Source organism: Lycorma delicatula, chromosome 2 (genome assembly GCF_047948215.1).
Source record: "Lycorma delicatula isolate Av1 chromosome 2, ASM4794821v1, whole genome shotgun sequence".
NCBI classification, from domain to species: Eukaryota; Metazoa; Arthropoda; class Insecta; order Hemiptera; family Fulgoridae; genus Lycorma; species Lycorma delicatula.
This window is the reverse complement of record NC_134456.1, coordinates 64221982-64249469: the sequence shown is the minus strand read 5'-3', so window position 1 is coordinate 64249469 and position 27488 is coordinate 64221982. Positions and strand designations below refer to the sequence as shown.

At 30.1% G+C, this 27488-nt stretch overlaps 1 protein-coding gene across 5 annotated transcripts in view; it reads left to right on the top strand.

Moving 5' to 3' along the window:
- The window catches only part of LOC142318865 (putative phosphorylase b kinase regulatory subunit alpha), a 149233-nt gene that overhangs the window by 84524 nt on the left and 37221 nt on the right, over window positions 1-27488 (top strand). For 4 of the 5 annotated variants that reach the window (XM_075355439.1, XM_075355435.1, XM_075355438.1 and 1 more), the window contains 5 exons: window positions 3847-3919; window positions 8533-8624; window positions 11351-11515; window positions 19586-19742; window positions 22334-22369. In XM_075355439.1, the coding sequence (XP_075211554.1) occupies window positions 3847-3919; window positions 8533-8624; window positions 11351-11515; window positions 19586-19742; window positions 22334-22369 (523 nt within the window). The remainder of the gene's footprint in view (window positions 1-3846; window positions 3920-8532; window positions 8625-11350; window positions 11516-19585; window positions 19743-22333; window positions 22370-27488) is intronic. The other variant, XM_075355436.1, reaches the window with a different exon arrangement.

The following is a 27488-nucleotide window of genomic DNA, read 5'->3' as shown; positions in this document are numbered from 1 at the left end:
TGTTCAATTTCCAAGAATGTTTTTTGCTTGTCATATTGCGTTCAATTTGTAGTTAGAGACACATATGCGAACTGTTGGAGGATAATTTATGGATATTTTGTGGAATACCCAGTCAAATAACTGTAAGATTATTTTGTCTACTCTCATAGTGAAACTACTTAAATATGTTTATTTGTTTTGAAGTATGAAACTTTATAAATACTGGAATTTTTTTAATAACCTTGTGCTTAAGGAAGTTATATTCTGTAATAATTCAGATGCAATATAGACTGCAATTTTTTTAATTCCAATTAATCAGCTGACTGTAAGTAGTTAATATGTTTATTGCTTATGTGATGTTGGGTAATGCTGCATAAGTTTGTTCTGCATTATTGTGGTGTAATGTTTTTTCCTGAACTGCAGTGTTCATTTCCTAAACTGTATCATTTCATTATTGATAGTTTTCATTTTTACCAACTTTTCAAAGAAAAATACAGTATTCCTTTTGTCACATGATGGGAGTGGGAGGTGAAAATAAATTTCCTTTATATTTTGAGGCATGAGGAGTGTGAAAAACCCATTTACTTAAATTGTGGATTTCTTATATATATAAGTTTTATAAGTAATTTTTTTTATCTGTACTGTCATTTGAAGGCTTCTATTACACCATGGTCTAAAGCTTGAATAAGTGCTGTCATTTGTGCAGGTAAAACTCTTACAGAGATGTCACCATCTCTCAAGTCATCTGCATCTGGTTGACAGGGAGCATTATAGATAAATAAAACAGCTTTTTGTGGTATCTCTTCTTCTTTTTAGAAATCTCACTTCAGAGATGAAGAACAAAGAAACCCATTCTTTAGATATTTCGCAAGACATCCATGCTGATTTTTGTGACCTGTAAACACATGGAAGTGCATTCACATTAATAATATTCTTCAGTGCTTGAGGTTTAGCCAATTTTCCTATTACAAGAATTGATCTACAACTTTCGTGACGCATTACTGCGTAGAAGAATTGTCACCCTTTGCTTACAAACTTTATGCCTCTTATCAGCAGAGTTCAATTTTGAGGCGAGTTTTTTTTAGGTAGCATTTTAAAAAATAACCCCATCTCATCAGCATTGAAAATCTGAGATGGTGATAAATTCTCTTCTTTTATAAATTTTGAAAATGTCATTTTACAATTTTTGCTAGCAGCATGATCCTGTGATTCACTGAGCTGTCGTATTCCGAGGCATGCCTTTCACCTATCTAACCAACCTGAACTTGCTGTGAATGATGGATCACTAACTAATTTGTCATTAATTAAAGCCTTAGATTGTAAAATGGCACTTGATGTAGAAACCCCATGCTCCCTCTCTTGGGTAAACCACATAAATAAAGCTTTGGCTGATTATTTTTTGCCATTCTGATAGTCGCCCTGTTGCCTGAACCATCTTTAGCCACCATTATCAAACATAAATCTTCAATTTCTTTTCTGGTTTTTCCAGTTCAAAAAGGTTTGCTTACACCTAATTCATCATAAATCTTTTTTAGCTTATCTAGATTCCACCTTATCTATACGAAATAGCACATTAAGTTTTTCTTCCATAGAAATGATTAACCTCTTTCTTTTAGTTGCCATTCCACTAAATTACACCACACAGAACACAAAATTTCAATCGCAATCAATACTGTAGCAAACTACACCTTACGATTACAACATTCAATGAATACTGGTACTGTACTGATTTTCTGAATAAAGGTTTACTAAAATAGAGTACGACAGAGTGTATAGGCCTATATATCCAGTCGTTAAAATTACATCACCCTATTCTTATAATAGACAGTAAAGCTATGGCAGGATATTTGTTTGTGAACAAACATTTTCAGCACATGAGTCAGTGTTAACTAGTGTACAAAAATATTGCAACTTTATTTTCAGAAAAAGTAAATGTTTACAGTAAACAGTACATGAGTTATCTAAACCCAAATATGTACGTAGTTTTAATAAGTACTACAGTATGTAAAATCAGTGATACAAACTAACTGCCAATAAAGTGGATACATTATACAGTAGGCCTGTTACTGTATTTCTTTATTTAATTTAGTTAAAAAATTTTAATTTACTAAATACTACTGCTACATACATGCTATTTACTATATACTACTTATTTTATTTTTAGAAATTAAAAATCCCTTTCCTGATTTCGGTCCTGATAATTCGGAAGACCGGTTAAATGGGGTTGTACTGTATATTTATTTATAGGTCTGTATAAAATTCTGTGGCTCAAAAATCTCCAAAACTGTTTGATCAATTTCATTGAAATTTAGATATGTGTAGTAGTATATCTGAAGTTGTTCTTAAAATTTGATGAAGATTGGTCGAGTCATTCTTGAGTTAAGGTCAAAAATATTTGATAATGATTAATTACAATGCTGCAAGTTGGAATGTGGAAATGAAATAAAATAATGAAAAGTCAGTCTTCTTGTGCAGAACTGTGCAAGATGTTTTTGTTTCCATTTCATTATTTCGTTTCAGTGGTGAATATCAATAATTTTTGGTTTACTTAACCACTTTTTCCTTCTAATATTCAGTGTATTAAGCATTTTAGTATGTATTTGAAAGTTTATGATCATAATAGTGCTTTGTATTCTTGATCTATAGTTTAGGGTTTTGTACTTTTTATTTTCTAAAATTACAGAAATCATTAGTTCACATATTCATTTTAGTGTCGTAGAATGAAGTAATTGATTACAATGGGCGTACAAAATTACAAAAAGTATGTTATAAAAACGTTAGAATTTTTCTGCTGAACAATTTCTAAATTTAATGTAAAATTTTATTGTTGACTGGAGGAAAAAATACATCACAGTGTTATATTATATTTCTACTGTGTACATTTTGTTTATCTCCTCATAACTTAAAACAAATATCCTATCTGTAAGTTCCTTTTCAATTGTCAAATAGTCATATCTTTATTCTCTTTACTACATCTGGAAGAATGTTTTTAAATATGTGACTAAGAAATGTATAATTTTTTGAGTAGAGGGTTCAGTTTGGCACAATTTCAGATGATTTTTTTTTACAAAGATTCAATTTTGGTACATACAATATTGTTTGTCTAATATTGCACGTAAATACTTTCACAGCCATTAATCATCCCTCATTACTTATATAAAAAGTCTCCATAACTTTGTTTAAATGTAAAAATCTTAACATTATTTTATTTCTCATAAATAAAAATGAGCAGCTGCTCTGTCTTTCAACTCATTATTTATATGTACTTTTTTACTAGTGGAATACATTTGAGTGATAAGTATTGATCTGTTTTATATGTATTGTAATGTGTTATTCCGACTTGGAGTGAATCTATGCAAATAAATACATCATAAATCTCTTGTACCAAACCAATAGAACCAGATAGGAGAAAGTCACACCTAACAGAAAAGTACCTCTACCTTGTGAAAAAAAATTAATGATTTATTTAAACTCTTTCTCATTGGTAAAGAGCAGAAAGGTTGTACATACAATTCATTCCAATACTATGAATTAAAATAAACAATTAATTTGGTAAAATTGTCAAAAGAGTTTTGTAAGCAATAGCATACAATGACAGAAAGAAGATACTCTAAGGGTTATAGTTGAATTGGTCCATACCAGAAAAAACAAACCAAGATTGGTATAAAAAGCCAACGTTCAGAAAAAATTAACTAAGAAAAATTCACAACACTATAAATAAACAACAGGATTATATTTAAAATAAATAAACTATTGAATATGAATATTGGATATTAATCTGAGTGATGCCTAGAAATATAATCTTTAGGCTTGCAAAACAAAAACCAATGTAGATTTACTGAATTCAATTTTTATTTCTTTGTACAGATCAAGGTAAAATACCATTGGCTATGGTTACAACAATGAAAAAATTAAAGAGCGGATATATTAATGGAACTAGGTAATTATTTATATTCTTTATACTATTTAGTTTTAGAAATTATATACATTTTTTTGGTAAAATATATAATTTTATAGTTAATATATTTTTATTGAAAATTATTTGTTTGGATAGTTTTTCATGCTCATCAAAACTGTTTTAGTGAAATTAAAATCAAAATATTTTTTAAATATTTATTTTTATTTAGTAAATTGATGAAGTCATTATCGAAGTTATCCTTTATTCTTTTACTATACTGTTATCTTTTAATAATTTTATGTAATTAATAATAGTTATTGAATGTCATAAAACACTGTTACTGTAAAAAATACCTCATTTCCCAAGTAGTATATTTTTCTTGGATAAAAAAAAAGTGATGAGTGAATAATGTAACTAAACTAATATTTATTAATTTGATTGCATTTATTTCCAATAATTTGTGTTCAGTTTCTGTCCAATGCTAATGTAATTGCCTACTCTTTATGTAATACAACATTTTAAACTTTACTTCTCAAATAAATAATAATTTTTATTTATCTTAAATTGTATTAATACGTAATAAATATATAATACATCAAAAATAAGGTCCAACTTCATCTTATAAAAGGCTAAGAGTTTTATAAAATCATGCTTATTTCTAGAGTTCTATCTGGCTGATTTTAGCACTTCTTGAGTTGTTCAGAACCTTTTTACAAGTATATATTATTTTTCTGTGAAAAGTAACCAAGAAACTGAAAATCTAAGTAATTTCTTAATCATTGAAGATGTAAAATTGGGACCTTTTTGATGGATTCTCTAACCCAGAAAAGTACAGACTGTCTTTTGTATCAAAATCCATAAAATTTGTCATAAGCTTTGTTAAAAAACGTTCTTGGTATTCAATAATAATCTGTTTATGATAAGTCTTTCCTCTTCCTATTTATAAAATTAAATGGCTTTCATAAATTGGATGCATCTATTGCTTTCCAGGGATGTATCCAGCTCAAAATGGAAGGGGACAGCTTATGAATTTTTCTTCTTTCATGTTGGAAGGTAGTCCATGATTAGGGTGGTATGCAATAGTACACAATAACAAAAAGAAGAATAGAATATTCAAAAAAAAAAAAAAGCTAATCTTGTAACAATAGTTTGCGAGGATTAGATGCAATTGTCTAACTGTGGTTTCAACTAATTGCTCCTTGTTAGAAAAAACCCATTGTTAGGGAATACTTAACATAGCTAACCCATTTAATCTAATTTCACGAATGGTGCTTCTGTGTTATTGTTGTTCTTATCCATTCAGTCATGTCTGACCCTCGGCAATTGTATGGATAAGTTTTCTCCATTCGTTTCTGTTATTGACTGCTTCCTTCAGATGTTTCATGGACATGCCTGTGTCAGCTTTAATGGTATCAACCCAACAGGTCCTTTGGTAACCAGAAATGACCTTTTGAAGACGTTTTGGCTTTTACAGCATTAGTGTATCATGCATTCTTTTGTCATACTTAAAAGTCTCTTCAAAATATTCCATAAGTTCTCATGGGATTTAAGTCGGGTGAATTTCCAGGCCAGTCAAGCACATAAATTTGATTTTCCAGCTTAAAAGTCTGACCAATTTTGAATTATGACAAGGAGCCATTTCATGTTGAAATGGTGTCCTGTCAAAAGTTTGCATGAATGGAACAATCCTATGTCGTAATATTTCTATATACTTGGTTGAATTCATACCTTGAAGAGGAACTAAGCTTCTGGTGCCATTTGCTGTATAAAAACTCCTAAACATCTGTTTCAGAGATTGTTTTACAGTTTGTTGGACATGCTCAGGTCTCAAAGGTTCACTGTCACCTCGTCTCATGGCATTTGCTTTGTAACCCTGCACAAATAAATGAGATTTATCTCTAAAAATTACTTTCTTTCATTCGTCAGCAGTCCATGATTTATATTTTTGGGCCCATGCTAAACATTTTTTCTTCATTTTAGGAGTTAAAAAACAGTTTTTCGTTGGTCTTCTTGCCTTCCAAACTGCTTCCAGGTATAGTTGTATAGTTGAACTACTATCAAAACCAGTTGCCAATAAATCGCTTCAGAGATTGTCTGAGCTTGTTTTCCTTGGAATAATTTTACTATTTCTTACTAGACTTTTATCAGTTCTTGGAGTAGTTTTCTGTTTACGCTCACATTTTCCTCTCCTTTTTGGAGATGATGATCCAGATACTTTGAATGTAATCAGAATTCTTGATCACTTGATTTGCTTACATCACTGTAGAAGCGATATCTCTCACTGTCATATAAGTGTCATCTTTATGAGCAATATTTTTTGCATGCTTCTTAGGAATAATATCCATTTTTAAACACACAAAAGCAACACATGTTGCACAGAGCGCAAAAACTAACATCCATCTGCCTCACTCAAAGGATCACAATTAAAGATAAGGTGACTAATTACAATTTAAAACCAGTCACACTGCTTTCTTATTGTCAAGGTCAGTCAATCACATCACCTCAAGGCAGATAAAATGGTTTAAGGCAGTTTCAAACATAACTGGCAATCACATAACAATTTAGAGAAAAAAATAGCTTGTCCCAATTAATTTGCACAGTACAGTATTTATAACTTAACAGAAATTATAAACATAATTATGAAACTGTATTTTATGTTGAAAGATTCAAAAGAAGCATAGAAAAATAACCAAAAAAATGAAGAATAACAAATTTTAAGTTACATTTTTTTAAAGCAAGAGCCGTGCTTATGTAAATTTAGGTACATACACTGTTAATGAAAGCATGTAGTAAACGTCACAGAGACTGCTTACCAAAATATATTGTAATATCCATTCGTTGTAATAAAGTGGATGGCAGGTGGCTGGCACGAAAAAAACAAACTTTACAGTTTTAAAAAATTGCACACACGATTTACACACTTGTGTAAAAGTAACAGCTGCACTTTTATATACTAGGTAAATAGCTTCTGGAATATTCCTGTCGCATTGTGAAATAAGATGAGAGTGACAAGACTTGAAAATTCTTGTTGCTGCAAGTAAGATTGCACCAGTATGTAATAGTAGTTCTTAAATTTTCTCACAGATGGTGCAAATGTCTCTATTTGTAATTAGTTTTTTCAAAATATTTAATTAAACATTTTTCAAATATTTGTTTTATTTATTTTTTGTTTTATTCTTTTTTTAAATTTTTTTCTGTCTTGGAAGGATGGATAGCCCCCCTTTTTTACCCCTCTGGGTACGCCTATGTTGCTTTCCACATATGTTAATCCCCACTAGTTTAAGCAGAGGTTTGCATTCTAGCTTATCCAGTGCTAGCACCGAACTCAAGTTATAATTGTTTGTTCACTTCTGCTACATTTTTACAAAAAACATTGTACAGAAAAAATGTTTCAGGGTATTATATGATTCATTTGTAAAACTAAAGCATGCTAAAAGCTAAATAAAATTAAAAAAATGAATTAAAAACTGATAGTAAAAATTGAAAAACTATTAAAAAATACAGAAATACATGAAAGGGGATCCACTTCCATGTCCTGGATGCATTATCATCCTGCAAACACTTCTGAATATTACATTTTGTATTTTTTGTACCACAGATTATTCCTACTTACAACAATATACCTTACCTAATAATATTTTTTTCCTGGTTTATAAATTACTGTTGTGAAGGGATTTTTACTATTAATAATGCATGTGTACATATACTTTCTTGAGTTGAAGCAATACACTTAATGTTATAACACAACAAAAAGGAGTACCAGTACATTACTTGCTGCTGTTTGCAGTCTCATCCTTTCTTATGGTTGCAATTCATATAAAATCCCTGAGGTACAAGAGTCAATAATCAAAGTTGCCTTCTATTAGGTTAATAATGTCCACTGTGCAGCCAGTCATTACAGCGAACAGAGTCTAGGTGTCACTAATAGAGCTGATTATCAGTTACGTTGTGGTGTATTTGACAAGGTAATATGCCACTATAATTTCATATCAGGTTTTGGTATTTAAAATATATGTATTGATAATAATGAAATCACCAAAACAAAAGAAAATATAGTTTACTTAAAATAAATCTTCTTAAACATTTGTTGATTTTATTGCATCATTATCATCATAGAACCACTATTAAAAAATTAACACTTTAAAATGATTAAAAATGTTTGTTGTTTTATAACAGTTGTCTGAAAGTGATACCAACTTAAATCATAAATCATCCCTCTCATAATGCATTTTTTTTTATTAAAATTAGTTGGTGTTATTAGATTATTTAATTTTTTGTGTAAACTATAACTATTTAATCTGGTTAGTATTTTAAATAATTTTACTAGATCACCAATGTTGAAGTAAATAAAAATGATTATGTAAATATTTTCTTAAATTATTTTTCACGATGACATTATAAGAGAATCATTATTTAATTAATTTTATTTTATTTATTATTAAAAAAATAATATATTTATTTAAAGAATAAATATAATTTATTGAAATGAATTTATTTATTTTCTTATTATTTTTAAAAATATTTTATAATATTGTTTGTGTGTCTATCCATCATAGGCTGGTTGGTTGGTCACTGTTAATATCAACTTCATTTTTTTCATTTTTGTTCTTACTATTTCATTTACAATTACCACTTTTTTTTATTTTTGTTGACAGAGTAACACTGGGTAATTTGAATGATTTCCTGAGTACATCTTGCATTACTAATCTTAGTTTTCTTGGTAGTCAAGAAGATGGTATCCCAGACCGTATGTTTTTTGTTTCCGTTTTGTTTTATACTTTGCTATTTTAAATAACTTAATAAGATTTTCCCCATTATTATCTTTATGTTGTATCATAATAGATTCTACATTAATATTTTTATTTAACCCCTCAATCACATATTTTTTTACTACATTTTCTTTTAATAAAAAACTTAAAATTATTGAATTTTTTGAGATTAAATCTTTAGTTTGCCAAATAAATGGTCGAACATCCTTTTTAGTGAATTTTTATCTGAATTAAGACTGCTTGTACTAGACTGTTGAATTTTTTTATTATGGAAAATAAGCTGATAATATATCTAAGACTTTAAAATCACTTTTATGTTTGAAAATAAGATTTATACATTTGCATAAAATTGTTAATAATTTAGTTTTTATTGTTATTTTTTAATCTTAAACTTTACACAGCAGTTTTCTAGACTAATTTAAAAAATTAGGTTAAAATATATCATACTAATTGTTTTTTAATCAGTGACTGGGTTTAGTGCTGTAATCTATTCTAAATTTCAAAAATAATAAAATAAAACAGTTAAGCAATAAAAAAAATTTGTTGCTTTACTCCACCTGTCTCAATTTTTCTTATGACTATGATTCTTACAAACTATCTAAGACAGCAGTTATCAAATTTTTTTACATACCATTCATTTGAATTATAGAGATGATTAGCATACCACTGAACTATTAAATATCTAATATGTCATTAGCAAGCGATAGTGTTATATCTTAGAATAGTAAAGCCATAAAAAATTCCTATCTTTTTTGAAAAGATATTTTATAAAAAAAATACTAAAACTTCAGGGAGAACAGTAGTGCTACATGCTTAAAACAAGTGAACAGATAATTCAGTGGAACTTAATTTCAAGCGCAAATTTTTATTAAGGTTGAGTTTATTATGAAATTTATTTTTTACTGTCATGGTATATACAGTTTTTGTACTTTTTGTATTATAATAATAAAAAAATTGTAATTTTGTATTATATATTTTTTTTGTAATTTTTGTGTCTGCGTATTACATTGAGAAGCTCAGGGAAACAGTTATGGTATGCGTTCCATAGTTTGAGAACTGCTGATCTAAGGTATTGGTTGGTACCACTAGCCAGAATTATGTTCTTTGCAAATAGTGATGTTCATCATACAATCTGTACGTTGATCACAAAGAAGTTGTCACTTGTAGAGCTGAATAGTTATTTTGTTGGGCTTGTCACGCTGGTGTCCAACTGTATTTTTCAGATCAGAGCTTACAAATTTCATATGTTTCATATTAAGTATCATATTGAAATATTATTAATTTCATATTAATAATATTTATATTAAAAATCATTTTTCAAAGTTTTATAATATTATGTAAATAAAAATGAATGCTCTCATTCATTATGTGGCCGGGAATTCTTTAATATTTGTTATGATTTTTATTGTAATTAAATTAAAGAAAAACCAATTTCTTCACTAAATATTTGGAACTGATTTTACCCCTCAATTATTCTAATTCTAACACGGGTTCTTATTATTCATAAGCTGATTTCAATAGTAATTTGTGTCTCATGTTAATTCACATCTAACCTAACAATTACACAACCTTACATGAGTATGAAATTAAAATAAAAACATATTGTAAATTGCTCAGTACAGTGAGCAGTTTACCATATCTGCTTAGAATGCTTATGTTGTTTAAAGGTTTATATTAGTTAACTGAAAATCATGTTGATCATGCTATGTCTGGTTTGGAGTTGTCAAACTTTTTGTTCTCAGTTCTTATTTGTTAGTTTCACTTGGTTTATTCAGCATATCTATCTGTAATGATTGTCGTTTACATAGTCATGGTACTTCCAGCTGATTTTATTTAATTTCATTAAAAAGTCTATTTTATCTAATATGGCTTCATTCATTGGTAAATTATCCTTACTTCATATCAGTCAGGCATTTAAAACAATCAGTTTTTAGGAATTCAGATGAACATATTAAACTTCATTAATAAAAGAATGTGCCTTATTTAAGCATTTTTGTTATAATAAATGATAATTAAACCACAATCGCACTGCTTCCAACATGTAAACGTGCAGCATCAAACTGCCCAAACCAAACAAAGAGATTTTATGTCGATTTTATCACACCTCAGATTTTCAATGAAATCCCTTCAGATATCAAACAACTAAAAATAATTACAAAATTTAAATCAGCATTAAAATGGTGACTACTCGAAGAGGATTATATCAAAAGTTTCTTTTCCAAAATAAGTTAATTTATCAAAGAATTATATGTACAATTATAAATATAGATAAGATATATATTTTGAATATAAATAAGATAATTAATTAAGTATAAGTTAGAAATTTAAATAAGATAAATATAATGAAGTCAAGTACATTAAAATGAATAAAGTAACTGAATAATTCAAAAGTCGAAATTGTCTTTCTCCACACCATGAATCATTTTACACCGCTATTATTTCAGGTGTTCTATATCAAACTGTAGAGCATTTTTCACCAATTCCGGTTTCATTGCATGCAGCGGTGAAGCCGTAGATAGGATATATATATTTATATAGTTGCAAGAATTGTTACTAAAATTACAATGTAATTTTGTAAGAATTATGTACTTAAGATGAGATTAAAATTATTATTACAATTAATGTCATCAATTATCTTCAAAAAGCTTAAATAAAGTTTTTTTTGTTAATGTTCATTATAATTGTTTTTCTTTTCATTTTACAGGGCTTAATCCTCAAGTTGAACAGTATTTAGATGAACATCTAATGAAGTCTTCACATCGATCATCCCTTCTAGTAAAACCTACTTCCAAACACCGAATGAATCCAAGACGTCGGATGTCTGTTAAGGGAGCCATAAAAAAAACAAGATCCATTATTAATGCTGATTGTGAGTCCTTATAGTATAGTATTAATTTTCTTGAAGCATGCTGTTACAAAGACATAAAAGTGTAAATATTTGAAATATTTTGATGAAGAAATTTGGAGTAGGTTCATTTTATATTTCAAGGCTAGATTAATGAATAATATTTTTTGGGCAACTAACTCTATTTTTTTTGCAATGTAGAGAATAATATGTTAACTAAAAGATTGCTTAATTTTTTTTTTTTAATTGTTTTAAATAAGCATAATGTTAGGCTGTTTTATCCGTTTACTATAAATTTAAGTACTACATAAGTGAGAATAATAAGGGAATGAGAAAGTAGTAAAAACAATTAATATATAGAAATTAAAATATTTTACAAATCTTGTTATGTGCTTACCATTTTTTGGGAGATTAACTTTGAAAGGTGTAATAAAATGTTAAAAAATAACAAAAAAAATGAAAATAATTACTTAAATCTAAAATTTAAAGAGAATGCCCCATTTTAAACTAAATACTATTTAGAATAGAAGAGAACAAAACAAAAATATAAAAATGTCATCTGACCTAGTAAGAAGAATAGTAGGTACAATCCTGATAGTACTCTGTAAATTTGAGTTTGTAAAATATTTTGTAAATATGTATTTAGAGACTCTAATTACATTTGACAATAGAATTTCTTGTGGAATTAATGAGAGAATAATAAGCAAAAATAAAACATATTATGCAAACCTAAAGCTACTGAAATCTAAATTAATAATAGTGTGTTTATTGTTAGAATTAAAATTTATAAACGATTAATCAGATTAGTGCTAACATACAGATGCTAGATGTAGACCCTGACAGCAGCGGACATGAATGCTCTGAAGATTCTTGAACACAAGATAATATAGGAAAATGTATGGTCCAGTCAATGAGGAGGGATTGTGGAGAATGAGACATAATTATGAAATGGAAAATATATTACAAAGAGGATACTGTAAGATTTATTAAATCAAGAGAATTAGTTTGTTTGGTCTCATGGAGAGTGTGCTTTGCAAAAGGCTGCAGAAGCTGTTGCTAAGAGGAAAGATTTAAGAGGAAGACCAAGGATATATTGGCTGTAGAATGTGATGTGGGATGAGGGACTGTACAGGAGTAACAACTAGAAGAGATAATCGAAGGTGCATTGTCAAGGAACCCAAGGTCCAGTTGGACTGTAGTGTTATAAAAAAAAAAAAGAAACTAAAATAAATAGTCCTCCAAACTTTGCGGTTCAAGGAGTCCACAAAGTGCTGAAATCCACAAAGAATTTGAAATGTTTTATGAAAAGGTAAAGTTAAAAAAATGATGTCAGTTTGTTTTGAGAAGCTAGAACAAATGTTCACAATGAAAATTATAGTCTGTCTGTAATAAAAAATGATTTTTTGGAAAAAACATTTGCAAAAAAATAGTTAACGTTTTCAAAATTAACAAATGAGTTTCCAAATGTTTGACTAGCTGATTTACAAAATTTTAACAGGAAATGGATAGAGAAAGTTGTGCACCAAGTGGATGAACAAATGTTTACAAATAAACACAAGGAAAAACCAGATTCACATTTTTGCAGCACTAATAAAATGAAGATGAACTACTTAACATTGTGATGACTGGAGATGAGACTTTTATATCGTACACCTATGTTAAAACAAAATAATAATTGATTCAGTAGTAATATTCATCATCTCTGAAGTTCAAGAAGTTTTTTGGGACATCCCAATCCTGTAGGGAAAGACACCCACCTTGTGGCGATTCCAGTTGTCACACCACCCCCACTGTTCCGAGCCCTGGAGGTTGTCTTTAGACCCTCTGACTGATTACATCTCACAATCATCAGTCAGGTTGCCACCAATGCAAATGCCTTGGCAGACATTAACATCAGTAAAAATTATTATCTCAGCCAACACCTTCGCTTTAGGCTTTTTTTGGACATTTTCACTCTTCTTTTTCTACAATATAACCCTGTGAACTAGCTAACCAAGTCTGCAGAAGTGTGAACCCCGCACCTACTCCAATTTTAATACCAACGCTTGTGACTGTAAATGCCTCAATCATCAATTAAGTAACGAGTCAATACAGTGCTAAACTCACACTGTTCAAAATGTGTTATACATAGCAATGAAATTCAGACCTATTTCCCATCAGCCACTATAAACATCATACCTGAAGACCATGCCACACCTTATGGCTGCATGGACAACCATGCCCTCGGTAGTGCGGTCACCCCTCCCCTGACACTGGCTCCACCATTTGACTTCAACAATCACTGCTCGAAAACACCTACTCCCAGCCAATCAAATGTCTCTGCCAAAAGCCACCCGGGCTCCTACTCCATTTAAACACCTTCAGCCAATCTATGTAATGCGAGGGAACTGAGAAAACCAGCCACTATCGACCTTTCCCCATTCCAGTTAACTTGGAGTTCCAGAAAGGATTTCACTCTCTCAAGTTCTCTAACTACTCTGGTATATTCAGCCTCGTACCGGGGACAGACATGGAGGACATGATCCGTTGTCATCAATCCCACAATCTGGGCATAGACCTGAATCTACTAAATGAAACCTAGCCAATCTCTCCGTAAAAGTACCATGCATGGAAAGGAATTACATAATATGCCAACTGGAGGAAAACCACCTAACTGTGCAAATCAGAAACAATTGGAAATATGCCGTACTTGTAACAACCAACAGGAGAGTCATCCCACCTGGCCTGCTGAGATGTAAAACCCTGATGTAAAATGTTCCAAACTAAGAAGCCACCCTGTTTGGAAATATAACATTCCTTTTGTTTTATGGCAAGAATATCTATCGGCTTAATGCCAGCAATAACACAGACTGCCTCCTGCGACACAGACACAGTCCTGTAACCCTCGAGAACAGCCAACAGAAGGAGATGCTGGACTCTCAAAAAAAGTCCCTGTAACACCTAAAGATCATGCGATGAGCCCAGACAGGCACAGCATATAACATAATAGCCTCATTTACACCCTTGTAGAGGATACGCATGGTATGGAAATTCAACCCCCAATTGGGATGGATAACTCTGTGAATTCCAAAAAAGGCAGCAACAGTCTTCAACCCGTGCTCAGCGTGAATTGGCCAGTTGACCCTTCAACAACATAATTGTGGTTTTTTCTCAACTAAAAATCATCTTATGCGGAGACTCCACAACCAGAGAATCTCACATGCACAGGCAACTTGGAGAGCTCAGAGTTCTGTCTCATTCCACGAGTTCCCCTCAACTAGCAATAGCCCATCATCTGCATAAGTAGTAATGCGGAAACCACTACTAGGCAACCTTAACCGTAACATAGAAACGAACTCAATTATCCAGAGAAGGGGATCCAATACATTGCCCTGCGGGCACCCTTTGGATAGGGTCTTCCCTACTTCCAAGCTACCATCACGGAGGGCAACGGTTTGGTGGCTGAAATAATCTGAAAAAATCCTTATTTCATTCCATGTACAACCACATTTCTGCATTTGAAACGAGGCAGAGGGTCCCTATAAGTTATTAAAAGCGCTGGATATATCCAGAAAAACACATACCTACATATACTGGAGGAAGCAATATTCATCACCTTCAATATGGTGTCCTCCGTGCTCTTGCCAGGCCGGAAGCCATATTGGCTGTCCATCAATAAATTCTCAGCAGTTAACCTTCTAATAATACAGAGATATTAACTTACTCAAAAAAAACCTTTCCAACTACAGGCAAGAGCGTCAAAGGCGAATAAAAAGAACTAACAATATGGTCCTTGTCGCCACCTTTAAAAAGCAATATCAATTCTTCATGCTTCCAACATGCTAGGAAAAATCCAGCAGAAAGCATCCTATTAAAAAACCTAGTCAGGGGATCAAGAATCATGAGCAACGAGCAAACAAGGAGTTCCACCGTGATACAATCATATCTGGGGGGGCTTTTTTGTCGTACCATACTACAGACCACCTGATGAACCTTCGCCTTGGTAATCTCAAGAGACTGTACATCATATGGAACTCAGCAATTTCTCACCAGACACGTTGGTGATACAAAGTCTCATAAGTCTCAGTGTCATCAGGAAACAAATCATTTAACAAAATGTGGAGGACACAATTTTCATTCATCACACCATCCTGAGTCAAAAGGGCTAATAAAAGGACTTCCTTCCTATGCTTATGTCCAAGTACTCTGTATACAACACCCCAAGGGTTCTTATTTCCTTGCTCCTTAACAAATGAGCACCAGGAATTACACTTAGAAGACCTAATATAATGATAGTACCTGGCCCTCTCTCCACAATAATTTGCAAGTAGACTCATCACAGTCAAATCCCAAGTTCACCAACCTGCTACACATTCCCAGCCAGAGCCTTGGGGAATAGAACTATCAGTAGCTGCTACCACCACAGAAGTAAAATTTTCTGCCAGACCATCCAATGGGAGCTCGTCCAGGCTTTGAGAAAAGACTTCAAGCTCGGACTCAATGAGATTAGAAAATCCAGGCCAATCTGCCCTCCTGTACAGGAAGCGTCCCTGCAGAACAGGAAAATGCCTTCCATGAACATCGTGCAGCCCATCCATCAGTTCAAAAAGTATTAGACGATGATCGCTAGAGCAATCATCAACCACAAACTACTAGTCCAGCTTCCTACCAGGTATATGTCTACCAATGGTAATGTCAATATTAGTGTGACAAAAGGCCCTCCATCTATCGGCCATGCCGATCTAGGTAGGCCAACTGGTTTGCAACAGTAAAGACCTCAGAATCATGCTGTGTGATGAAACCTTCAACCAATTCACCTCTAAAATCAGTGATCTCACTGTGCCAAAAAAGCGATTTGGCATTAACATCAGCTCCTCTAAGGTATGGACAATTGCCTGTCAATCTAAGGATCCTATCCTATCTTGCCAGATGTTCCTCAGTGGGATCCCAATACTCAAAGTACGAGCTGATAACAATCAAGACCTGACTATTAATGACAAGCCTGACCACTACATGATATATGTCAGAAGCCTGTCGCACAAAGGACACTATCAAGCGACCTCATACACAGAATAGCAGACATGCTATTATGTCCTACATAAAACTTTTTCCAGCCATAAAAACCTGGCAGATCACCCTTAATCAGTTACGGCTGCTGCAGGAAAATAACATCGAGGCTCCATCGCTCAACAATTTCACCTAACTCAAGTTGGACTTCATACTATCAGCATTCAGCTGACCAAACTTAACCATCAAGAGTTTTAAAGTATAGCTCAGCTGTCCATAAGTAACAACCTCATACTCTACTAACAACTCAGTATTTATGATTCTTGCACAACCTTTTGCAGTTCCCGGAGGTCGGAATCTCTGATTTCTGTGGACAATCATTGCGTTTGTGGCCTTTCTTGCCACAATGCACTCAGACAAGTGTAAATTTACAAAATTTGGCTCTGTGGCCATACCTACAACATCAAGGTATTCTTTCACCCAACAGGATCCAAAGTCAACAAATAATCTACACTCAGATGTAATGTGCCAATTCATTTTGTGAAACTCTTAAAAAACTTTGACATGCTATTCAGAACGAAAGATGTGGGTAGCTTTGCAGTGGGATTTTGTTTCTGCATGACTTAATGTGGGATTTTGTAACTGCATGATTTTGTTTCTTAACTGTATACAGCAAAAAAATGGTTCAAGAATTAAATCAGCTTCACTGGAAAATTTTTGAATATCCATCACACAATCTCAACTTGCATCTAATGGTTATTACGATTATCAGTAGCTTGCGTTACAGAAGGTTTGAAAATGACGAGGAACTAAAAGATGAAGAATTAATTAAAACCACTGTCGGATTTCTTAATATTAAATTTTAATGATAACAGATATAAATTAAGTAAATATTACATTACAGAGTTTGACAAATTATTTAAAGAAATAATAATAATAATATGGTAAGGCTAATAAAAGTTTCTTATTGAAGAAGGATAATACATTTTAGTCTGTTTATATTCAAATAACCAGACTAGATTCAAACAGTTGATTAATTATTAAATGTAATACACCTGAGAAAACAAAATAATATTTCACACACCAACCCATCACAGACCAAAATGATATTACAGACTGTTCCATGAAATCAGTAGAAATAATTAATCACACAAACCAAGGCAAAACAAATTATTAAAAAATTAACATTTATGGTATTGACTGGATAATACTGACTGCAATGATGTTTACAATAATAATAGTAAACAAGGCCTTAAACATATTTGTGTATCTTCTAAATAAATGAACTGAAAAAGCAACTTACACCTACAAAAAAATTAACTAAAAAGAATCCTCATTGTGCATGGATAGATAACATCCTTGTTTCCAAAATAAAAAGAAAGCAATCATTATTTAGAAAAAATATTGCATAATACTATAATGAAAGGCTAAAAAATTGTTAATATAAACTAAAATCCGATCAACTAAAGAAACTTATAACCTATTCATTACGCCTATGAGACTTGCGAATGTACTACAAAATATGGGGAAATTAATTAATTTTAATTTAAAGTAAAACAGTCATAATAAAATGAAAAGGGAATAATTATTGTATTTAGAAAATTCTATTACCTTAGATCGTAATATAGTACTAAAGTCGTGAAGATGTTGTATTTCACTTTTACTCAAGATTGCATTACAATATAACCAAAATAATCAAATTTTTAAAAGATTCTACCTCTAAAATCATTTAATAAATTACATAAGGAGATAAGAACAATATATAATGGAAGTATTTTTTTAAATTGATAAGGAATTATTTCTATACAAATGAAAATATTGAAACTTTTTTTTAGGTAATATTTTGGGGTAAGTATTACATTACAGAGTTTGACAAATTATTTAAAGAGATAATAATAATATGGTAAGGCTAATAAAAGTTTCTTATTGAAGAAGGATAATACATTTTAGTTAAATTAGGAACATTAAAAGTATTAGGTATAAAGTTCTAGCCATTATATATTTATTTATTTTTAGATGCTTTATACCTTATTTATTTTCTCATTACTTTTATTCCTACCCGTTTTTTAGTTTTTATTATTATAAGACAAAAAACTGTTTGTATATCAATAAATAAATAACAAAATATTAAGTACTAAACTTTTAAACAGATTAATTAAGATTAGATTATTTTATTTGCATGTATAATTTTTGTTATATTTCCTTTAATAAAGATAAGAAGAATTTTAAAATATGAATTTTAATATTAATTTACCATAATGACTATACTTTTTCTCATTTTTTCATCTGATCATTTTGATGATAATCTCACTTTAGGCTTATAGAGTGAGTAATTTAATTTTCATAGTCTGATATCTTTGTCTTATATATATCATGTATAATTAAACTTATGTATATATTTAATATCATCAACTTACAATTATATTTTGTGTATGACTATGGAAATAAATATCATCTTTCTGTTTTCTTTATGATGTTACACTAGTCTGAAAACTATCAAAATCTCTTGAAGGTCTTTCCAACGGATTATCATCCACTCCTTATCACCTTTCACCTTATCCTTTTCAATATTTTTTATTCCTTCTTTCTTACATAAGTACATAAGTCAACTGTTACATAAGGATAAGTAAACTGTTTTGTGGATTGGAGGGATAATACCTATCTTTTTTGTCAAGGTTTGCTAGGTGTCTGTCAGGTAAAGTCAGACTTACCACTTTAGTCTGATGAACGCGTCTTCCCAAATCAGCTGATTTGGAAGTCGAGAGTTCCAGCATTCAAGCCCTAGTAAAGCCAATTATTTTATATGGATTTGAATATTAGATCATGGATACTGGTGATCTTTGGTGATTGGGTTTCAATTAATCACACATCTCAGGAATGGTCAAACTGAGACTGTACAAAACCACTTCATTTACACTCATACATATCATCCTCATTCATCCTTTGAAGTAATACCTGAACGGTAATTCCCAGAGACTAAACAGGACAAAAGAGAGAGAGGTAAAGTCAGACTTAAATCTGAATCAAGTTGTTATGCTAAGCAGTTAAGTTGAAATTTTTTTATTTCTCTTATTTTTTGCTGAAATAAATTTATAATATTTCAAACAGTGGATTCAGGTCTAGTTGTTGATGAGCGGAGACTTTCATCAGCTGGTATCTTACCACTTGTACCAACAGAATCATCACCAACTAAGAACATACCTCGCAGTCCATCGCCTGAGGAGGTTGTCACATCTTGGAAACAGTCAGGAACACCACGTCTCAGGTAACAGTAATAAATTTTTTTCTAATGTAATGTATACATCATATATTTCATCAATTAATGTGGCAGAGAAGAAAGTTTTAAAAGTATATTGATTGCTAAGTAATAATCTTGTTTTATATATTTTGATTAATAAATGAAAAAAAAATTCATTTTTGTTGCTGATGTTAGTGAGCATTTCAACCATCTCTCATTAAAAAATTATCTCTACTAGTAAAGAAGGATCATGAGAAGTATTTCACAAAAAAAAATTAATTAAAACCGTAATGTTACACTTGGATATATTTTCAAAGCTTATTTAATTACTGTTGATTCTGTAGGTATGGGAAGTAGTTATTGTCTATGTTTTTTGTTATTGCATTTATTTATTTAAATGTACTTTTGTATTGGGTTGTATTTATTTATTTATCCCCTGAATAGCACTTACAAATTAATGTATACATAAAACAAATTTGAAGAGGCATATTTTAAAGATACTCATGATAAAAAAAATATATGTGTATGCCATAGTAAGACTTGCTCTTTTCTGTATTATTGTGAAATTTAATTTATTTGAAGAAAACTCTGAAAAACTAAGAAGAAATATGTATTTTGGGGGTTTTACAACCCCAAAAATTTGGTTTGTTTTGAAGAAAAAAAACATTAACTTGCTGGAAATTTCAGTATATGTTAGGAAAGAGTAAATTCACTTGTTGTAAGCATAGAATGGAGTACACAACTTGTCTGTACAACTGTTTAGTGCTACAAACTGACTACTAACAGACTGTATAATTCCCAGCAGGTTTAATAATAAAAATTCTTTCCTTCATAACTCATTTTCTATCCTGTTATTTATTAAAATGATGAAACTGTATGTTTATTATAATATGTTAAAATATTTGTATTGTGTGTTTGATATGTTGTTAAAATATGAGTACATAAATTAATGAAAAAGACTACTACTATTTGTCTACTTTAGTTAGCCAAATAGCAATTTTTTTAATGACTACTGTATTAGAACCAGTCATTGGAAAAAATTATTTTTAAAAAATATAATTTTAATTTTTTATTTACAGTTAAATTTTTTGAAATATTATCCACATTTGTTTCTGAACTGAATCACTTAAATGTATTTTTAAGTAAAACAAGAAATTTATTTGTCATTCCTATATTAATCTTTTGGAGAAAACTAGCACATGTTATGTATATAATTCTCAACTTGTACAGTTGACTAGGGTCCTACTAGGTCCTACTAAACTTGTTGCTACTTTTCTCTCTCCTGCTTTCGTTTTTACATGAAGTGTTCTGAAACCAAACATTAATTTAAAAAAATAATTAAAGTACCTGACTTAAATTTCGCAAGTAATAAAATTTTCAACAAGACTAATGGAATTTTTTTTTCTTTAAAATGTTTTAAAAATTATGAACTTGCAGTATGATAAAATAATCTTTTAAGGTAAAAATGCTAGTAACATTTTATAAATTAAATTTTTATGCAACATTGTTAGAAACTATAAAAATTATAATGTAACTTCATTGTGCCAAAACTTTTTAAGAGTATTTTTAAATATATGGAATATTTCCTATAATTTTTGTATGTGTTTTGACTACATAGATGGATTATGTGCAACAAAGTAGTTCAGTACATTTGAACTGCTTTCATTGAAAGGTTTGATCAGCTTTCTTACAGCAGTGCAGTTGAAAATTTTTTTTAATTTTTTTTACATAATAATGAACAATTATGCACTCGCATTATACAATAAATGAATAGCATTTGGAACAAGTGATTTTTTTAGAACATTTCATTTGGATTTTTTTTAATAATAATTTCCTTGTAAAGTGATGCTGTTAGTGTTGAAAATAGACTATTCTAAATTAATATGTGAAAATGATGTACCACATATAAAAACAGGATAAATAAAATAAAATATACAGCAACATTGCCCAACTATTGTGATGTTACTGCATAAATATTTAGACCTGTAGCTTTTGTAGGCACAAATTGCACTCATGTAACCCACTGAGTTGCCTAGTGGTGAACTTGTCATCACAAATCAGCTGATATTGAAGTCAAGAATTGTAAGGTTCAAATTCTAGTAAAAGCAGTTACTTTTATGCAGATTTGAATACTAGATTATGGTTATCGGTCATTCTTTGGTGGTTGGGTTTCAATTAACCACACATCTGAGGAATGGTCGACCTGAGACTGTACAAGATACCACTTCATTTACATGCATACATATCATCCTCATTCTTTCTCTGAAGTAATACCTTATGGTAGTTTTAGAGGCTAAACAGAAAAAAGAGAGATTGCACTCATATGGAAGTTGTTTTTGTGTTTCAGTTCATTATGTGTTTCATAATAATTTTCCTTAGAAATTTCATGTCCCTAGTCTAGTTGAGTCCAGATTAATCTAAACAACACTATTGAATTTGACATTAATGGGTTTGTGCAGTTTGCCTATGAGATTGAGTACCTGTTAGTTGTATGACTAATTTTTCAAGATTATAATATAAAAATATTTATGTATCAAAATTAAACACAGTAGGTATTTTATAAAATGATTTTTTTTTGTAAATTTTTTTAAAATTAAAATATATGTTAATTTTTATAGGGTACCAATAATACAGATTGGGGGCAAACCAGAAAGGTTTGTTTATTTATTTTTTATTTGTATTAATTTATTGAGCCATATTTTACTCATGTTGTATATAGATTGTTTTACCTGAGTGTTAACATTCCTTGACATTTTTATAAAAATATTATTATTTTAACAGGGTTTAACTTAATTATTTAATCTTTCACTTTTTAATCAAATTGAAATTTTACCCACATTGATTTCTGTTTTGAATTACTTAAATGTAATAAATACTATATTGGGCAAACTAGATTTACATTAACTTAGAAGTTACATACTAAATTTGACAAACTACATACTAATTAAAGTAAATACTAGTTGGGCAAACTAGATACAAATCCATTGTGAATAGTTTGTCAAATTTAATATGTTGTAAATTTTGTACTTTTAGCTGTGTTGAGTTCATGATGTTCACATACACTGTATAAAATTACATATTATATTGATATCTTGATATTATGTATAAAAATATTAACTATATTTCATTTCTAAAGAGATATCCAAAGGTGTTTTATTTAGTTTTTTTGTAATGCTTGTTTTTATATTCTTTGTATTTGTGAGTGAATGTGCATTTAGTTTGCCCTATGTAGTATTTAGTCTGGTGCTGCATTTTAGTTTGCGTACTCTTGGGCTGTAATGTTTATTGGTGTGTGCTTTATAGGCATGTACTATATTATATATTTTGATTTTGTAAGTGACATGATGACCTTCTTTATTGAAAATGTTAATTAGTATGAATAATGTGTTAGTATCCTTTTTTATTTTATGTAACTTGCATGTAAGTTTAGGTAATAGTCATTAACCTGTGCTAGGTCTTCATCTTCATTTCTTTAGCATATTAGACAATGGTAGATATAATCTTGTTTGGGCAATTGCGTTTAAATGTAATTTTTAGGGTCACACAGGATGTATTTTAAAAATCCCAGAAAATTAAATTTTCATTTTACAGAGATAATGCTGTATTCATAGATAGAATTCTAAATTTTTATATGTTTTATATTATATCTAATAACATTCCTTAAATTTTTTGATGGTATTTCTTCAGTTTTTTACAAAACAAAACAAACATTTGATACTGTGAACACCTACCTAATTAAAAAATTATGTAAGTCACTAATATTGATTTCAGTTTATATAAATTATTACTTTTTTGATTTAGAATAAAGTAAAAATAACAGTAATGATGATGTGAGGGTGGTGGTGGCGAGTATACCACTACCTTATACAAGAAAAATGTTAGGGATGCTATTATATTATGATGAATTCATAATATCATCCAATTTTTCTGTTTATCTTTGACTGAGTCATTTTCACTCGCACTACTAGTGATGTCAAACATCAGTAGAAACATGAAATTATACACAAAATATGCAAAACATTGTAAACACATTAAAAATAACTTTGAAAGAAAGTAACTAACAAAATCATGTCAGGTTAACCTAAACATAAACACAATTTACCAACTTTTTTAGTAATTTTTCAGATGTGAAAAGTTTTTTTTTTTATAAGATTGTTGAATGTTTATTTTAAAAAGAAAATTAGAATGTTTAGTATCATAAAAAATAAGTGCTGATGGGGTAAAAATATTATTAAAAATAAAAATAAGCAGTTAGATCAAGCCTTAACAACGAGGATTGCTGCAGCATTATAGCTGCAATGTTAATGCTATGGCTTAGCTACTACCATCACAGATGTGTCAATACTAGGGTTAATACTAGGAACGTGTGCAAAAAACTACATATTTGTATTGTGTTGAGTGATTACATGTATTGTGGATAAATAATCAGTTTTGATAGGTTTTCTGTTTAATTCAAAGGTGTGCTTGTTGTTTCTCTTGATACAATGAGGTCTAGAAATTAGAATGTTTTTTTTTTGTTTTATTATGTAATGAATTGTGAGTTTGATGTAAATTTTTTATGATTTAAAAAATTTATGGCATTATTATGTGTATGAAATTGATATCCACATTACAACCCCAGTGTAATGTTTTGTCTTCATGTATTTCATTGTGTGGATATGTGTATTTTCAGAGTAAAAATATTTCAGTTAGGAAACTAGAAATGTTTAAACCCACTGATGTATGTGGTAGAGTGTAATGCTTATTTTTCATGAAAATGTTTAATCTGTTAATAATTTGTTTAGGTTGTAATTTCAGTTATGTGTTTTTGTATTTTATTGTATGTTGATCATTTTATATACAACATTAGTATTGAATTGATAATTTCAGTATACAGAAGTGTTTGGATATAGGGTTATCTTATGTATGTACATTCTTAATTTTCTCAGTGAGTTGTTTTTAAGTGTTTTGTATGACTTTACCCACTCATCAAGCAAGATGGGTACAGAAGTTGTATTGCAGTTTCCATCACATTTATTAATATGAATTTGTATTGTAAATTTATGTGTGGCTCCATTGTGTACACCATTTGCATTTTTGGCCTTCCATTAAAATTCTCAGAACCCAAATTACATAGAGAATTTAAGCTCTTGTTTAACTTCATTTTCATGAATGAAGCCCAGGATATCAATAGAAATATCTAAGATACTAAATTGTAAATTCCTGTTGCAGTGAATCATCTGTTTTGATTTCCATCCCCTAAATCTGAAAATTGTTAAATTGATGTCCTTTACTGCTATATTGTTCACAACTGCCACATTGATGGAAGGTTACTAGAACATTCTTCATAATATTGAACTAAAAGTTTTTGCCCCATAAATATCGTTCTTGAGAAATCCAAAACAGTTGTTCTATTAGAGATAACTTAGGCTTTCTTTCAACAGCTTACACAAATGTAAGCTACTGATGTTGAGCCAGAGTACTGTAAGTTCATGAAAGGAACTGATTATAATAATCTGATTAACAATAGAAAAACTTAATGCAAAAATATATAAGACCTCTTTAAATAGACCACCCAAAATATAAAACCTTCTTTAAGTAATTAATAATATATTTCTTCTTTTAATACTTATTATTATAATGTACTCTATTCTGCATAATTACTTATCTTTACAATTGCCTCTAATGTGCGCTAATATTTTGTTCATTAGGTTTAAATTGTTTTATATCATAAGTTTTACCAAATCATAATTAAATATTATACATATTTTAAAAAGTAAGTGTGCTGATTGCATTAATAAATAAATTTATATTTGAGGGAACAGTTGTGAGAGTAACAGAAGTGTCTGTTAAGTGTATTTTAATTGACATTGAATAAAATTTATTCCATAAAAATTAAGTCCTTAAGACAAGTGATAGCTGAATGAAAGAATAAAATACTATTTTTTTTCTATTTAATGGAATAGCTCTTGCAGGGAAATTTTACTGTAATGAATTGTTCTCTTTATTATGTTTTATATCAAAATTACTTATAGTTTTGGTACTGATCCAACAAAAAATTCTAGTAAGATTACACTTTCTCTGGTGTAGTACAATTTCATTTTCTAATAGCCATAATTAATATAAATGTCTTGCAATTAACAACTTTTGTATGCCATTTGTGTGTGTTTTTCTCTTATTGACTATCTTTCTTACTGATAAATGCCTTTATCTAAAATTCAGCTACTCATTGGAGTGTTTTTAGAACCACATGCAATAACTATTTCTAAACTACATATCCATTTATACTTCAGTGACATATACTAATTTAATGTAAATCATTGTTTTCTTCAGTGTGACATACTAATTAAATGAAAATCATTGTTTTCATCAGTGCTTTACAATTTACAAAAATTAACACATTACTAAATTTTTAATCAAAACAACTAATCTTGCTTACACATTTTCTTAATATTTGTATACACATTTTCAAGTTTTTTATTAGTATTGTGCACAGTAGTTTGTTTGAACCTATCTGATTAATATACTGTATTTACTTTTCAGAAAATATAGTGCACATTGTAATTGTGACAAAAATTCATCTGATGTGGGAAAATGGAATGTCAGTTCTAATTGTTTGACTAGACTATTTCATTAAATTTTTTAATTTAAATGTATGTTATTTTAACAAATTCTGGAGCAATTTTAATATTTTTTTTTTGTCTTCAGTCATTTGACTGGTTTGATGCAGCTCTCCAAGATTCCCTATCTAGTGCTAGTCGTTTCATTTCAGTATACCCTCTACATCCTACATCCCTAACAATTTGTTTTACATATTCCAAACGTGGCCTGCCTACACAAATTTTCCCTTCTACCTGTCCTTCCAATATTAAAGCGACTATTCCAGGATGCCTTAGTATGTGGCCTGTAAGTCTGTCTCTTCTTTTAACTATATTTTTCCAAATGCTTCTTTCTTCATCTATTTGCCGCAATACCTCTTCATTTGTCACTTTATCCACCCATCTGATTTTTAATATTCTCCTATAGCACCACATTTCAAAAGCTTCTAATCTTTTCTTCTCAGATACTCCAATTGTCCAAGTTTCACTTCCATATAAAGCGACACTCCAAACATATACTTTCAAAAATCTTATCCTGACATTTAAATTAGTTTTTGATGTAAACAAATTATATTTCTTACTGAAGGCTCGTTTAGCTTGTGCTATTCGGCATTTTATATCGCTCCTGCTTCGTCCATCTTTAGTAATTCTACTTCCCAAATAACAAAATTCTTCTACCTCCATAATCTTTTCTCTTCCTATTTTAACATTCAGTGGTCCGTCTTTGTTATTTCTACTACATTTCATTACTTTTGTTTTGTTCTTGTTTATTTTCATGCGACAGTTCTTGCGTAGGACTTCATCTATGCCGTTCATTGTTTCTTCTAAATCCTTTTTACTCTCAGCTAGAATTACTATATCATCAGCAAATCGTAGCATCTTTATCTTTTCACCTTGTACTGTTACTCCGAATCTAAATTGTTCTTTAACATCATTAACTGCTAGTTCCATGTAAAGATTAAAAAGTAACGGAGATAGGGAACATCCTTGTCAGACTCCCTTTCTTATTACGGCTTCTTTCTTATGTTCTTCAATTGTTACTGTTGCTGTTTGGTGGTTCCTGTACATGTTAGCAATTGTTCTTCTTTGTTAGCAATTGTTCTCTGTTAGCAATTTTAATATGTTCTTATTAAAATATATCACATTTATTAATATATTCTTTCAGTTTAAAAAAAAAAAAGAAAAAAAAACAATC